This window comes from Calliphora vicina, chromosome 1, assembly GCF_958450345.1.
Source record: "Calliphora vicina chromosome 1, idCalVici1.1, whole genome shotgun sequence".
Lineage (NCBI taxonomy): Eukaryota > Metazoa > Arthropoda > Insecta > Diptera > Calliphoridae > Calliphora > Calliphora vicina.
The window spans coordinates 10,640,283-10,657,937 of NC_088780.1; the positions used below are offsets into that span (position 1 = coordinate 10,640,283).

Below are 17,655 nucleotides of genomic sequence, written 5' to 3' on the forward strand. Positions count from 1 at the left end.
TATATATTATGTATATGAAATTTAATTTATAAATGCTAATATATATAACTAAATATTGTTAATGTCGCCGAATGGCTCATAAGCGAGCTGAAATTTTATTATTTGTCTTTATTATTTGTCATTGTATAATTTTGTCATTGTATAATTTTGTAATTCATTTAAAATATTTATTTGAAGTTATATGGCGTCCTGTGAGCCGCCTTAATGTTTTGTTTATTTGTCTTATTTACCTATTTGTTAGTGAAGATTATGTATTAGTTGTTGTTCTTTTTTACATTGATCTCACTGCAGTGCTTTGTTTCGTTAAGTTGGTACCGTTATTTTTAATGTGTTATACACATAAATAACTAGTGGTCCAAATAAAATAATAATTTAAAGTAAAGTCAGTTCATAAGGGAAAAGCACTGCGGTAAGTAGTTGAACATTATTTGTATTTCTTTTATTTAATTTTAATAATTTTTTTAATAGAAATAAACGCACCGTGTCGCACCGCACATTACTGCAAATTATTTAAAATTGTTTGTGTCTTTTTTGGTGTTGTTAAATTCGCCCCTTATGGACGACCATCGCAGCCAGCGATAACAAATTTTATTTCGCACTTTTTGAGCTGATATTTGCAAAAATTTTGTGGTTCCTTGTCTGCCGGAATAAAACAAAGTTTGCAGATTTTTGTGCGAAGTGGTTCCTTGTCTGCCGGAACAAATACAAATTAATTTGGAAATAAATAAAGTGGTTCCTTGCCTGCCGGAACATAAAATAATTGTTTGAAGATTTCCAAAAGTGGTTCCTTGCCTGCCGGAACACAAAATACATTTTTTAAAAATATTTAAAGTGGTTCCTTGTCTGCCGGAACAAATAAAATTAAATCTGAAATATTTTAAAGTGGTTCCCTTTCTGCCGGAACAAATAAAAATATATTTAAAACATTTTGGTGCTTATTTGCTGTGATTTTTGTGAGATTTTGTGTGCTCTTTGAGAAACGCTTGTGATTATTTGTGGTTCATAATGCATCGCTCCCCAGCAAGAAAAAGCCAGCGATTACAGTCAACAATGAGCCAGCCTAGTAGTGGTTCCTCGCCTGCCGGAACAAAAATTGTTTCTCAACAAGTGGCTCCATCGGTCGCCGGAGTTTCTTCTTTGCCTGTCAGTTCCCATGTCGCCGGAACATCTTTGACTCCCTCCGCCGCTGGAGTGCCTCCACAAAACGTAAGTACTATTGACGTCACAACAAATCAACCAATTGTAATTGCTCCTTCTGTCGCCGGAGTGCCTACAAGTTCCACCGCCGCCGGAACAACTTATGCCATAGCTACCACAGTTGCCAATGTTCAACATAACCAACAAAATTTTGCTGAAAATAATTTAAGCTCTTCTGCACAGCTTAATTTGGAAGGCCTTCAAAGTCAGATCAACATTCTTCAGGCCCAGTTGTTAAATGCCCAACGAGCGTTGTCGATTGCCACAAACGCTAATTCGACGCCGAGTTCTTCAGCCGCCATGCCACAGCCATCCAATATGGCGCCGCCAGTAACGGGTACCAGCGAAGTCAACGTTGACAATTCTGCCTCAGCCAACGTTGACTGCACTGAACGTCGTACGCCATTTTCTTCGGTAAGCTGCAATGAAAATAATTTTTCGAATTTGTGTGGAAGTCAACCGTTGCCGCCAAATTTCCGATTGTCTCAAAATGGTGGTTCGTTATTGATGCATCGAAAAATTTATGATTTACCGGATTTTAGTGGCTCGCCTGAAGATTGGCCCATGTTCTCAACGGCTTTTAATCAATCGACTGCTGTTTATAATTATAATAATTTTGAAAATTGTTTAAGGCTCCAAAAAGCTTTGAAGGGTGATGCCCGTGAATGTGTGAAGTCGTTGCTGATCCATGCAGATAACGTGAGTATGGTTATGGAACAATTGTGTTTTCAATATGGTCGCCCAGAGATGCTTATTCGTTGCCAGCTACAACAAGTGAAAGAAATTTCGCCCATTAGTGAAAGTGCTGTGGATAAGCTTGTGCCCTTTGCTGTTAAAGTGCGGAATCTTGCCGCCTTTTTGGAAACTGCTAATGGACAACAGCATTTAGCTAATCCAACATTAATGGAAGAATTGGTCGGAAAGCTTCCAATGAGTAAACGAATGGAGTGGGCCCGCTGTGCCTCAACAATAAAACCATACCCAACTATTTTGGATTTTAGCAAATGGCTCAAAGATGTTGCTGATTTGGTAAGAATGGTGCAAACTACAAGTGGAAATCGTCAAAATAATGAACCCAAAAGAAAAGTTGTCCTTCATGCTGCTGATGGTCAACGTAAACAACAAGAATGCCCTATGTGCCAGGCAAATCATAAAATATTTGATTGTAGAAAATTTGGTTCATTAAGTGTGCCTAATCGTTGGAGTGAAGTGAAAAAAATGAGGTTATGTTTTTCGTGTCTGGGTAGTGGACATTCGAGTAGATTTTGCCGTTATCGAAAGACGTGTCCCGTGGATGGTTGTCTAAGAAAACATAACAAATTATTACATGATGTCAAAATTAATGATGGTGGAAATAATACGCTTTCGTCTGAGTCGCCTGCTCCAAGTGGTTCCACAAATGAAAATGAGTCTGTTCTTAGCTGTGTGTCTAAAGCTGCAGATAAAGGTGTGTTGTTGTTCCGAGTGGTGCCAATTGTGCTTTATGGTCCCAGTAACAAAATTGAAACCTATGCGTTGTTGGATGAAGGTTCATCGGTTACTATGGTGGACAGCTCCTTGGTGAAGAAACTTGGTCTTCAGGGGCATCAAAGTCAATTGAATTTGAATTGGTATGCTGGTAAGGCATCACAAGAAACGGCAACAGTGGTTGATATGCACATAAGTGGAATTGGTAAGCAGAGAAAATATGCCTTGCGAAACGTTTATGGAGTTTCAAATTTAAAATTGCCGGCCCAAAGCTTCAATATGGATTTAAGTCGCCATCCTGGTTTGCCCATTAAATTATATAATGATGTTGTTCCCAAAGTTCTGATTGGATTAGATCATTCTCATCTGGGACTTCCTGATGAAATTGTGTCTCTGGATGAAAATGGTCCATATGCTGCTAACACCCCATTAGGATGGGTCGTATTTGGGAAAATGATGGGTAAGCAATCTAGCGAAAATTTGTGTCTTTTGTCAGTTCAGCCAGAGCAAAGACTCTATGACTTAGTGGCAAATTATTTTGAAACGGAGAATTTTGGTGTGAAGTTATTGCCGGTCATAGAATCAAAGGATGACTTACGGGCTCGGAAAATTATGAACGAAACTACAGTTAAGATTGATGGTAGATTCCAAACTCGGCTCTTGTGGCGTGAAGATGATGTTGTATTGCCTGATAGCTACTCCATGGCTCTAAATAGACTTGTTGGTATTGAGCGAAAGATGAATAGAAGTCCTGAATTTGGTGCTGCCTACAAATCCATCATGAGGGATTATTTGTCCAAGAGGTATGTACGTAAATTGTCGCCTATTGAAGCTGCTGATTTGTGCCCCAGGACTTGGTATCTTCCGCATTTTGGAGTGATTAATCCTAATAAGCCAGGAAAAATTCGTTTAGTGTTTGATGCTGCCGCAACTGTTGAAGGTGTTTCCCTGAATTCTAAACTGCTAAAAGGCCCGCAGCAATATAAGCCTCTGCCATCCGTTTTATTTAATTTTCGAGTTGGTGCTGTAGCAGTGTGTGGGGACATCAAAGAAATGTTTCACCAAGTTATTGTAGCTCCTGAAGATAGATGCTCTCAAAGATTTCTTTGGCGTGAAGACACTAGAGAACCACCTGATTCTTATGAAATGCTAGTCATGACTTTTGGTGCTGCTTGCTCGCCTTGTGTAGCCCATTATGTCAAAGAAACAAATGCCCTAAGCTATCGTGATAAATATCCTCGTGCAGTGAAGTCGATTGTTGATCATCATTATGTAGATGATTTTGTGGATAGTTTTCCGACGCAAGCAAGGGCCATTGAGATTGCCAAACAAGTGCGCGACATTCATAAATCAGCTGGGTTTGAACTACGTAATTTTTCATCGAACTCTTCTAAAGTAATTGTGGCTCTTAAAGGTACAGTGGAAAGTCCGGTGAATTTTTCCAGCGATGTCAACCAGCTACAATCAGAGAAGATACTTGGTATGTATTGGCAACCTAAAGATGATACTTTCAGGTTCAATTTGAAGTTCCACAACGTGAATGCTGATGTTATAGAAGGTATAAGGTGTCCAACAAAACGCGAGCTTTTAAGTGTGGTTATGTCCGTTTTTGATCCACTTGGTTTCCTGAGCTACTACATGATAACGGCAAAGTTACTGATGCGTGAAGTTTGGAGACACAATATACGATGGGATGATGCATTGCCCGGAGAATTAAACGAGATGTGGAATAATTGGCGCCAAGAGCTACAAAATGTCATCCATGTTAAAGTGCCTCGATTTTATTTTAGAAATGGTGTTCCTTCTCGCCTGGAACTACATGTTTTTGTCGACGCTAGTGAAGATGCATTTGGTGCCGTGTCATACTGGAGGTCTATAAATGCTGATAATAAAATTGAAGTGACTTTTGTAGCTGCAAAAACTAGATGTGCTCCTCTGAAAGCAATGAGTATTCCTCGGCTCGAACTTCAGGCTGCTGTATTGGGTACTCGTTTGATGGGTACAATTTTGAAGGAACATTCCATTAAGGTATCAAGAATCGTTTGCTGGAGTGATTCAACCACCGTAGTTAGTTGGATTGGATCTGAAAGCCGAAGATATAAACCCTTTGTTGCCCATAGAATTACTGAGATTCTTGATTCTACTAGCCCAGCAGATTGGAGATGGCTACCAACAAATCTTAATGTTGCCGATGAAACTACAAGAATGAAAAGCCAGGTTAATTTTTCAGATGATTGCCGCTGGTTTACGGGACCTAAATTTCTATACGAATATGAAGATGAATGGCCAAAAACGCAAGAAATACCTACTTGTAGCCTAGACACTGAAGAACTTCGTCCCAAATTTGCTTTGCTGGTAAATACCCCTGTTGTTTTTGAATTCGATAGATTTTCATCATATTTGAAATTAAAACGTACGATTGCCTGGGTGTTACGTTTTATAAATCGTTGCCAAAAGAAGATTGGTCCTGAAGAAGGAAATGGTTTAACTACTGCAGAGTTAAAAAGTGCTGACATTTGTCTTTGCCGTCAAGCCCAACGAGAAAAATTTAGCGCTGAAATTGAAATTATTAAAAATGAAGGTACTTTGCCCAAAAGTAGTGAGTTGTATGCCCTGACTCCATATATGGATGAAAATTCATTACTTCGAGTTTATGGTCGTGTGGATGCAGCTAGTTGGTTACCATTGGATATAAGGCGTCCGATTATATTACCGTCGTTTCATCCTGTCACCGAGTTGTTTGTGGCCCATGTACACGAAAAAATGAAACATCAAAATTTTGAAGCTACAGTTTGTGAAATTCGAAGATCATTTTGGATTCCCCGCCTTAGAAAAATTTTACGTAAGCGTGTTTCTAATTGTTTTATTTGCAGATTTCGTCGTACATTGCCGGTGCCACCACTTATGGGTTCTTTGCCAAAAGACAGATTGACGCCATATATTCGTCCATTTTCCTACACTGGATTGGACTATTTTGGTCCAGTTATTGTAACCGTTGGTCGTCGCCATGAAAAACGTTGGGTGGCCTTATTTACTTGCCTGACCATAAGGGCCATTCATTTGGAAGTCGCTTTCGATTTGTCAACCGATGCGTGTATTCTTGCCATACGCAATTTTATAAATCGACGTGGCCTGCCTACAAGACTGAGGAGCGATAATGGTACAAATTTTGTTGGTGCTGATAAAGTTGCCAAGAGGTTCAGTGAAGTATTTGATGTGGCTCAAATTCAAGATGAACTTACATCTAAAGGTATAGATTGGCAGTTTAATTGTCCACATAATCCTGCAGAAGGTGGTATATGGGAACGGATGGTCCAATGTGTAAAGCGTGTGTTGCAGTCAACTTTGAAAGAATCCGCCCCTCGTGAACACACACTGCAAAGTTTCCTGATTGAAGCGGAAAATATTGTGAATTCCCGTCCGTTGACACACTTGCCGTTGAGCCACGAAGATGAAGAACCACTAACGCCTAATCATTTTTTGTTGGGTTGCCCTAATACAACACAAACTCCTGCCGGAGCAAAAGACGAACAGCCTGTTGTAGTAAAAAAGCAGTGGCGCATTTCCCGTCAGCTACGTGATCATTTCTGGAACAGGTGGATAAAAGAATATTTGCCCACGTTGACTAGACGCTCCAAATGGTGTCAACGTACGAAGCCTATTGCTATTGGTGATTTGGTTCTAATTTGCGATCCAGCCGTGTCCCGTAGAGATTGGAAGCGAGGCAGAGTGGAAGAGGTGTTTATAGGTAGAGATGGTGTTATTCGTCGTGCTGATGTACGTACTAGTACAGGAATACTAAAGCGACCTGTTTCCAAGCTTGCTGTCCTTGATTTGGAGTAGTGAATCGTAGCCGATCCACGGGGGTGGGGATGTCGCCGAATGGCTCATAAGCGAGCTGAAATTTTATTATTTGTCTTTATTATTTGTCATTGTATAATTTTGTCATTGTATAATTTTGTAATTCATTTAAAATATTTATTTGAAGTTATATGGCGTCCTGTGAGCCGCCTTAATGTTTTGTTTATTTGTCTTATTTACCTATTTGTTAGTGAAGATTATGTATTAGTTGTTGTTCTTTTTTACATTGATCTCACTGCAGTGCTTTGTTTCGTTAAGTTGGTACCGTTATTTTTAATGTGTTATACACATAAATAACTAGTGGTCCAAATAAAATAATAATTTAAAGTAAAGTCAGTTCATAAGGGAAAAGCACTGCGGTAAGTAGTTGAACATTATTTGTATTTCTTTTATTTAATTTTAATAATTTTTTTAATAGAAATAAACGCACCGTGTCGCACCGCACATTACTGCAAATTATTTAAAATTGTTTGTGTCTTTTTTGGTGTTGTTAAATTCGCCCCTTATGGACGACCATCGCAGCCAGCGATAACAGTTAATATACACTTTTTAATATTGTAATGCCATGCTACAGCCTCTATAAAGCCTACAAGGCGCTGAGGCTTCAAATAGAAAAGCTGAAAAATTTTTTTTTTGTGTTAAAATTAAATAAAAAAAAAAAAAAAAGTAGCCCCAAAAATATTTGTATGATCGGTCCATAATTATTCATAGCTCCCATATAAGACCCGCTTCCGAAAATCACTTTAAAATGAATAAATCTGTTAAAAATCATGGTTATATAACCATGTCATGATAAATAACATTCATATAGACTCAAATCACACGACCTAATTTCATGGTGATCGGTCCATAATTGGATTTGTAATCCAGTTATTGAGCAAAAAAGGTAAGAAATTGGTAAAAAAAATTAAAAAAATGGGCATTTTGCGATTTTTAAGGCACTGGATGCACCTTTTTCGGGTAGGTATGTTCCGTACTTTTTTTCTACTATTCAATATCTACAACTTTGCTTCAGCCACAAAACAGATATTCCGTACGGTATACGAGATATAACCCTGCTAAAATATAGAAAAAAGTGATAAAAATGCACCTTGAGAAAAAAAATTCGTATGGCCATTAAATTATTACGGCAGCCAACTTGACAAAACTAATGATGCAGAAGTTCTTATTTTTGGGGCTACTTTCACGTGCAATTGTAAGAATTGAGTCCCAAAATCATGTGTTGTACTGTGTTATGTATGAATCTACGAACCAATTAAATGAAAATCAATACAATTGTATGGAAAATCGAGCTTTGTTTTTGTTTGCGTCGCGTTTCTCCAGGCCCAATTAGCGACGCAAACCGGGGTATTAGTGTATTTAATTTTAAGAATTGAGTTTATTGAAATCAAAAAAATTTTAAATACAAAAATATTAGAATATTATGACATGATAGGATATGTTGTGAATCCACTAAATACATATATTTATTAGTTTAACACTTTTTATGAAAACAAAAAAACTAACTCTACCATTTCCCCTAAAAAAACACACAAACTAACAACTCTACACCACACACAAAAAACAACAATAATAAAAAAACAAACCAATGCAATTTGCTTTTACTTAACCACTTTTATAATATTAAAACATGTAGAAAAAATCACTTAATTTATATTATTATCCAATAAATACTTTTATATTTATATAACTATTTATTTTTTAAGATTTTCTTTATTTTTATTTTTTTGTTTTATTTGCACAATTAACGTCTAAACAATTAAAAGCCGGTTCGAAAACTAACAAAGAATAAGATAAACAAAACAAAACGGCAAAATAGCTAAATTTGCCTCACAATAAAAGTCAAATAAGAGTTTTAAAGCGCTTGTTTACAGAAAATTCGTATGGTGTGGCAATACTCTCATTAAACAGAGTGAGTGCTTTTGAATATAACTACACCGTTACTTTTAGTATGAGCCTTAACTAAGCCTAGACACAAACCTTATTATTGGAAACCTATCAGAATTTAGTAAACAGCTAATGAAGAGAGAGACAGAGAGAGAGTGTGTAATGCAAAGAAAAGAGAGCGCTTAAAGAAACACTTAGATAATGAAACACTAAATAAACACTAATTGGAGTTTCAAACCTCAACACTTAACTAAAGACTATTTAGTTCTCAACGAGCAAGCGATCGAATACGAACGTTTTTTTAAGTGTTTAGCGTAGTACTAAAGTAGTGGTTTTGTTGTTGTTGTTTCTTTTAACAAAACAACTACGGAGTAAAAAATAATAAAAAAAACAAAAATTTAAGAAAAAGAAGAAAACAAAAAAAGAAATAGAAAGCGGTTAAATACGGTAATAAAAGAACGGGTAGTGTAAAACTAAAAAAAGAAAAATTAAAGTTCTAAAGCAAGTTTGCCAATAAAATGCTATAAATCTAAATAAATAAAAGAAATATTGGAAATATTCAATTGAAATTATTAAATAAAAATTAAAAATAAAGGTTTTTTATTAAGAAATATAAAAGAATTTTGTGTAAAAAAGTAATTATATTTAAAAGTGTGCGTGTTGAAAATTGTTACTGTGTGTTTAAGTGTTGGTTTTTGTGTGTATATAAGGCGTCATCATCCACTGTATATGAACAAAATATATATTTATATAAAACGAAAACAACAACAATAAAATAATTGTGTTTTTTTTGGTTAATTCTAATTTAAACGGCCTGCTATTTATTACTTCACCTGTTGCTTATTTTTGTGTGTGTTTTTGTTTTTTCTCTCTATTTATGACTCAAATTTATTCATAGTATTTTTTGTTATTTACTTTAACAACAACAATTTGCATATTTATTTAAGAGTTTTGTTTGTTGTTTTGTTAGAAAACCAAAACCTTTACCTTGACCTCTCACTTAAATTGAAACAAATAAAAAATATTTGCACAACCGTGTCTCTCTATGGTTGGCTTTTAAAGCCAGTCTAGTAATTTTGTTGATTTAGTTTTTTACATGAAGACTTTAGTCGTTTGCTGGTTTTTAACTTGGAAATGCACTTTTTTTTCTCGAGGCCCCCTTTACCTACCTTTTTCGTTTGCTCGCTCTTTGCCTTCAATGATTTATGCCTGAAAAAGAAGTGAAACAGCGGAAGAATGAGAGGAAAAAACAACAAATGAAAAAACCGGTTGATTCCCTATAGAAAGGCAGCAAAGGCTGGCTGGCAAACAGGCGTTTGTTTAAAAGGGTTGCGCTACAGCAAGTAATTGATGCTGAATTAAATATTTTGTGTTTAATTGAAAGCAGGCTAATATTAAAGAGAACTATTTTGTAATTAAAGTTTGAAAATTATTTGAAATTAAGGCTAAGGTTAAGTTAAGTAATAACTGTTGATATCTACGTTACTGGACAATATGGATATCTATTGAAAGTGCCTCTCTATTGATGTATAATATGACCAAAGCCACTAACCCATTGAGAGCCTAAAACTGTATTTTTTTGTGAAGATAATTTTTCAAGCTCTCATTTGCTTCAGCCTAACCACAAAAACCTTAAAGTCGTTTTTAAGTCCATAAGTTTGACTTATGGTTTGTGCGGTTCAGAAGTGGTGATATTGATACGGAAGACAAAGATCGATCAGGCAAGCCAAAAAAGTTTGAAGACCAAGAATTGGAGGCATTACTCCATGAAGAGTGTTGTCAAACTTAACAAGAACATGCAAAATCATTGGGAGCTACTTAAGCAGCAAAATCAAAAACGTTCTGCGAGCAACATGATTCATCCAAAAGCAGGAAAATTGGGTACCATACCAATTGAAGCCGAGAGATCTTAAAAGGCGATTTTACATGTCTGAAATGCTGCTTGAACGCTATAAAGGAAAATCATCATCAACCGACTAATTACTTGCGATGAAAAATGGACCCATTACAATAACCCGAAGCGTAAGTGATCGTATGTGAAGTCTGGCCAACCAGCCAAATCGACACCAAATCCAAATATCCATGACGCTTAGGTAATGGTCTATATTTTGTGGGAAAAGGGCCTATCTATTATGTGCTGCTGAAATCTGACCAGACCATGACAGAGAACCGGTACAAAACAGAAATGATTCGTTTGATGCAAGCATATGCCCAGAATATGCGGCCACATGTTGCAATACCTTTTAAAAACTATTTATAAATGGGAGGTTGGGAAGTTTTGCCTCAGCCGCCTTATAGTCCAGACCTTTTCCCGTCCGACTACTATTTGTTTCGATCGAAACAGAACGCTCTCTCTGGGATACCCTTCACTTTGGAACAGACTAACCGATATTGGCAGTTATTTTGGCACGGAATCCATATATTGCCAAGAAGATGGGCAAATTTCATAGCTAACAGTGGCCAATACTTTGAATAAATATTAGAGTGTCCAAAAAACCTGCAAATTTAAATAAATTTCATTTGACTCTGTTCCCATTCTAATGTCGCGTTCTGGTACCTAAATCATCATTTGTTATCAGTGCTCTCCTATCACTTTATTTAATTCAACTCAAAATTTTATGGCTTTAACTAAATAAAAGTTATTGCATAAAATTATCACACTAACGGCCATTTTCTCAATCTCCGGTTATTTTTTATCGTGAGGATATTAATTGGAAGTATATTTCTTACGAAAATCAATAACCAGAGATTGAGAAAAGGGGGTAAAAATGTTCATTTGATTCTCAAAGAGTGTCGCGTTCGTTAATGTATTAACAATAGGAAACATATAAATGTTTACCATTTTTTTCAAATTAAAGTCGTATTAACGTATCAACAAATGGCAACAATTACATACATATTTACTATTTCTTTAACATTAAAGGCGTATTAATGTCACGTTCTTGACCCAGGAAATACCCAGTAAGTTTTTCATAAATTTGCTATTTAAATGGAAAAAAATTTATGTTGAACTAATGAAAAGGAATCCAAAGCTTATGTTGAAATTACATGAACTAATTCTTATTGCTAACGTAACGCACAAAATATGTCGCGTGCTAAATCATATTAAAAAGTAAAATAAACAGGAAAATTTTAACGTGACAATTTCAAAATTTAAATCAACAGAAAAAAACATTATATTTTAGTTAAAAAAAAAACACCCCTTCAACAAATTATTCTTCATTTCGAAGATTTTTAAATTTTTCTAGATGCAGTCTAAAATAAGTTTATTGCTAATCTATTGGAAACAACAAAACCTTCTTTCTTTTCACTTCAAAAGCATACGAATGTCGCGTTCTCTACCGTGAAAATTAGAATTAGCTTAAAAAATTTGCAATTTATAATAAATTTTACAAAAATAGCTTTTTCGTTTAATATTTTCCACATAATTGCTATTTTTATTGAAAATTTAAAAAAAAAATGATTTTTAAAAAAATGTCTTGCTATTTCTATTTTTCGAGATTTTTTTATTTTTTAGTAGTTAGTAAATTTTCATAGTTAATTTTCGGAGAAATTAAATTAAATTTTCAGCGAATGCGTTATTTTATATCTAGAAAATTTTCTAAGAATTTGCTATTTACAGTAAATTTTATACAAGTTAGCTATTTATAGTAGTAGTACAATATATTTTAAGGAAATTTTCTATTTTCTAGTACATCTTCCAAGAATTTGCTGTATTTATAGTGAATTTTTACAGAAGTTGCATTATTTTGTTGTAAACTTTCGAAGAATTTGCTATTTATAGTAAATTTTCCGAGAATTTTAACCCTAAAAAGAATTTCTTTTAACTTGTACTGTCTCCTTTGAAGTCGACCACTATCCTTGCAAAAAAAACAGTCCATCTTAATCTGTTTTCCATTATAAATTTATAAAAAAAAGAAGTTGTCATATTTTTTGTCTCTTTACTACATTTACAGCACAAACTTTTGTAGCAGATTTTTTTTTTAAAAGTTGAAAGGATTCTTTGTAATTTTAAAGGCAAGAGAGGCAAATAAACTGGAACAAAAAATTTACAAAATTCCTTTCTTGGAATTTTTTGCAACTGTCAAAATATTAAAGTAATTTAAGATGAAATTGTAGCCTCTTGGCAATTTTGTTTCAACAATATCTTCATTTTTTATTTTTTTTGCTTTACATGCCACAAGTAATTGTAAATATTTTTTTTGCAATCTGTTTGCTGGAGTTGAGCTGTTATTTCCTTCAAATGTCTTTGGTTTTTTTCTCTGCTTGCTGTTCAATTTTAAATAATAATCATTGTTGTAGTTGTTATAGTTATTATTGGTAGTTATCTCTAATTTACTTTTATTATTTGTTCAATTCTTTTCTTGTTTTTTTTTTCATTATTATTTATTCCTTTTTGTGGTTTTATTTACATGTTTTGTTAGGTTTGTCTGTCTGCCTGTCTAGTTTTTGAGCCAAATTACCCAGTAACATTAAATAAAAGTTTCGTTTTGCTATTTTAGTTTCCAAAAAGGGGGGCGATTATGTTTTTTATCTTGTTTTATTTACTAATATTATTATTCTTTGTCATTGTTAACTCTATTGAGAGCCCTGCAGCTCTCTTTTAATATGATTTTAATCGAACACTCTCTTATTATTTAAGTAAATTTAGTTGTTTAGTTTTTCTTATTTGGGGTTATGTCTTGTTGTTGTTGTTGCTGCTGGCTTGGTGTCATTAGATTTGTTGTTTTTATACCAGTTGTCTAGTTAAGTACTAGACTCCACAAATGTAGTTGTTTTTTTCTTTTGGTTAGTGGTTTTATTGTTTTTGCGGTCTCCAACATGTGTTTGTTTCGTTATCTTTGTTTTCATTTCTCTTTCTAGTTGTGTCTTGTTTTTGTGGGGAGTACATATTTGTGTTTGTTTTTTTTCTTGTTTTGTTTTTTTCTTGGTTGTTGGTACGAGGGGTACGCATGGTCTCTGACAAGAAATATTTATGTTGTTTATCATCGTGCGGTCATGGCAAAAGAGTATGGCACAATAGATAACTTTGGAACATAGAGCGTATGTGTGTGCAAAGGAGATGGAGAGTGTGATAAAGAATAAACAAACATCTGATTACCAAAGTTGAATAATCGTTTTTAACTTGCGGCTTAGATATTTATTCATTTAGTTTTTTGTTTTTGCACTAGAAATTGTTATTTTTATTAGACAAGATTTCTTATAGATAGCAAAATAAAACTGCTACTCATATTTCTATTGTATTTTGTGGTTTTAAATGGAAAGCATGACTAATTATTTGAAAAAATTTTCAGGAAAAAAAATTTTATCAAATACCTACCTACATAAAAGTTATTCCTAAGTTAAAAATTAACTTTAACATTTTTAATAAGATACTAACTTTTTGAAAATGTGCTATTTTTATAGTAAACTTTCCAATTTTATATTTTTATTGTAACTGTTTGAAGAATTTGCTATTTTTATAGTAAATTTTAGGAGAATTTGTAATTTTTTTTGGAAAATATATACGTACTTAGGACTATTTTTATAGTAAAATTTTGGAGAATTTTTTGAGTACATATTTGCTATTTATAGTAAATTTGATATTTATAGTAAATTTTCTGGGCAGTTGCTATTTATAGTAAATTTTCGGGAAATTTGCTATTTATAGTAAATTTTCGGGAAATTTGCTATTTATAGTAAATTTTCGGGAAATTTGCTATTTACAGTAAATTTTTGGGAAATTTGCTATTTACAGTAAATTTTTGGGAAATTTGCTATTTATATTTTCAATTTATAGTAAATTTTTGAGAAATTGGCTGTTTATAGTAAATTTTTAGGACATTTGCTATTTATAGAAAATTTTCTGCTTATAGTATACTTTCCTCAAATTTGCTATTTATAATAAATATTCTTAAAATATGCTGTTAATAGTGAATTTTTGGGAATTTCGCAATTTATAGATAATTGTCTGGGAGTTGGTATTTATAGAAAATTTTCTGTAATTTTGCTTTTTATAGTAAAGTTTCTTAAAACTTGCTATTTATAGTAAACTTTCTTCAAATTAATTTTCTGGTAATCTGCTATTTATAGTAAACTATCTTCAAATTTGATATTTATAATAAATGTTGTGGAAATATGCTATTTATAGTAAAATTGCTGTTTATAGTAAATTTTCTGGAAATTTTCTATTTATAGTAAATGTTCTGGAAAACTGATATTTAAAAATTTTCTGGAAATTTGCTATTTATAGAATTTTTTTGGAAAATTTGATATTTATATTAAATTTTTTGGAAATATACTATTTATAGAAAATGTTCTGAAAATTTGCAATTTATAGCAATTTTTCTGGAATTCTGCTATTTATAATAAATTTAACGGTAATTTGCTATTTATGTAAATTTTCTAGAAATGTGCTATTTATTGTAAATTTTGTGGAAATTTGCTATTTATAGTAAATTTTCTTCAAATTTGCTATTTATAATAAATATTCTTAAAATATGCTATTTACGTAAATTTTCTAGAAATTTGCTATTTATAGTAAATTTTCTGGAAGTTTGCTATTTATAGTAAATTTTCTGGAAATTTGCTATTTATAGTAAATTTTCTGGAAATTTGCTATTTATAGTAAATTTTCTGGAAATTTGCTATTTACAGTAAATTTTCCGGAAATTTGCTATTTATAGTAAATTTTCTAGAAATTTGCTATTTATAGTAAATTTTCTGGAAATTTGCTATTTACGTAAATTTTCTAGAAATTTGCTATTTAAGGAAAAAAATTTATGGAAATTTGCTATTTGTAGTAAAATTTCTAGAAAATTGCTATTTCTAGTAAATTTTCTGGAAATTTGCTATTTATAGTCAAGTTTCTGGAAATTTGCTATTTATAGTCAAGTTTCTCGAAATTTGCTATTTATAGTAAATATTCTAGAAATTTGCTATTTATAGTAAATTTTCCTTAATTTTGCTATTTATAGTAAATTTTCTGGAAGTTTGCTATTTATAGTAAATTTTCAGGAAATTTGTCATTTATAGTAAATTTTCAGGAAATTTGTAATTTATAGTAAATTTTCTGGAAATTTGCTATTTATAGTAAATGTTCTAGAAATTTGCTATTTATAGTAAATGTTCTAGAAATTTGCTATTTATAGTAAATTTTATGGATATTTGCTATTTATAGTTAATTTTCTAGAAATTAGCTATTTATAGTAAATTTTCATTACTTTTGCTATTTATAGTAAATTTTCAGGAAATTTGCTATTTATAGTAAATGTTCTAGAAATTTGCTATTTATAGTAAATTTTCTGGAAATTTTCTACTTATAGTAAATTTTCTGGAAATTTGCTATTTATAGTTAATTTTCTTGAAATTTGCTATTTATAGTAAATTTTCATTAATTTTCCTATTTATAGTAAATTTTCAGGAAATTTGCTATTTATAGTAAATTTTATGGAAATTTGCTAGTTATAGTAAATTTTCTGGAAATTTGCTATTTATAGTAAATTTTCTAGAAATTTTTCTATTTATAGTAAATTTTCTGGAAATTTGCTATTAATAGTAAACTTTTTTCAATTTTGCTATTTATAATACATTTTCTGGAAATCTGCTATTTATAGTAAATTTTCAAGAAATTAGTAATTTTTCTGGAAATTTGCTATTTATAGTCAAATTGCGGGGAATTAGCTATTTACAATAAATTTACTGGAAATCTGCTATTTATAATGCTTTTTCTGTAAATCTGCTATTTATAGTAAATTTTCTAGAAATGAGCGAATTCACATAAATGTGAATAAATTCGAAAAGAATCCATCGATTTTTGATCGATATCTCAATTTGTTCCTATTACTTTGCGTTAAAGCAATAAACCTGAACAATTACTGGCGTTTTTGATTTTTCATGATTTTTAAAAAAAAAAATAAATCTGCTATTTTCACGTAAAAAAATATATTTCTTGGTTCAACTTGTTATTATACCTCGGAAACTACTGAGCCGATTAAAACGTAATATACATATAAACAGATTTAAGGCTAAATTTCTAAGTTTCTAAGTTTACTTCAATAATATCGGACTAACCCTTTTTGAGTTATCATAAATTATGTAGAGAAACATCTAAAAAAATTCGAAATTTTAGAAAAAAAAATTACAAAAAAAACTTCTCCATAGAATTTAAAATTTGTAACATATTTGTACTACTAGAACCACAATACATCAAAATTGTGTAATGGTTTAAAAAGCCTCTGAAATGTTTTCGATTTTGTTGCCCTGTGTAATTGGGAATTCTTTTAATTGTTGCAATGATATGAAAAAGTTGTAACAATTTTGTTAGAGAAAACACAGAATAAAAAATTAACGAAAAAAATAACTAAAACAAAAACGCCTAATCAACAAGTTACCAGACAAAAGAATAATAAAACAAAATTTACGTGGTAAAAATAAGGGTAAACAAATACTTTGTAACCCGGTATTATAATAAACTTATTTAAAGAGATTTTTATCAGCCCTCCTCTCTCTTGTCTGCTCTAAACAAGCACGTTTTAAAATAAACAAAAATAAATTTCAAACGTTTAAATTTTAATGACAACAAAATTAAACTAATAAGAATTTGAGTTTTATGAGAAACTAGTGGAATAGAATAGAATTTGAAACCAAAATTACAAAATACGTAAACAAAACTGTGTATAGATAAGAATAAAAAAAAGAAAGATTGAGGAAAATTAAATGAAAAGCGCAACTGGAAAATAAAAGAAAGAAAACAAGTGTCACGGAACAAACAAACTATCAAAAATGCATGAAAAAATGCTATTATTGTTGTTGTTATTATTTTTATTATTATGTTTTTGAGGGGCTCATAAAGTGTGGAGAGAGTGAGTGTGGAGAGTCGTGTGTGATGCATTGAAATGTAAACAAAAAAAATTCTTATACGAGTGTTTGCTTTCGTGTGTAATCGTTTACAGGGTGTTTGTATGCATGTGCATGACTGTGTGCATTTGATGCCAGTGCAGTTTGTTGTTGTTTTAAAATAAATATTGAATTTTATATGTAGAAAAAAGAGGAAAAACAACAAAAAGAATACATAAAACGAATTGAAATGAAAATTGAATAAAATAAAACAAATATGTGCTTGTTGTTGTTGTTTATATTCTTGAGGTGGAGTAGTGTGGCTGCCATGTTAAGTTGGGTTTTCTGTTGTTGTTTGTTTCATTTATTATTTATTTAGTGGTTGTATGTGACGTTGTTATTATTATTATTATTGTTGTTTTTGTT

At 32.0% G+C, this 17,655-nt stretch overlaps 2 protein-coding genes across 12 annotated transcripts in view; both read left to right on the forward strand.

Annotated features, from left to right (window-relative positions):
- Positions 1 to 1,050: 1,050 nt before the first annotated feature.
- LOC135949167 (uncharacterized) lies at positions 1,051 to 6,507 on the forward strand. Its single transcript, XM_065498638.1, has one exon. It carries the CDS (start codon positions 1,051 to 1,053, stop codon positions 6,505 to 6,507), a length of 5,457 nt encoding a protein of 1,818 aa, XP_065354710.1.
- Positions 6,508 to 8,594: 2,087 nt separating this feature from the next.
- The window catches only part of Dys (Dystrophin), a 576,591-nt gene continuing 567,530 nt past the window's right edge, over positions 8,595 to 17,655 (forward strand). For 5 of the 11 annotated variants that reach the window (XM_065498976.1, XM_065498977.1, XM_065498978.1 and 2 more), the window contains exon 1: positions 8,755 to 8,859. The gene's annotated coding sequence lies outside the window, so the exon portion shown is untranslated. Of the gene's footprint in view, positions 8,860 to 8,888; positions 9,008 to 17,655 lie in introns of those variants that run through there. The other 6 variants (XM_065498970.1, XM_065498974.1, XM_065498975.1 and 3 more) reach the window with 4 other exon arrangements.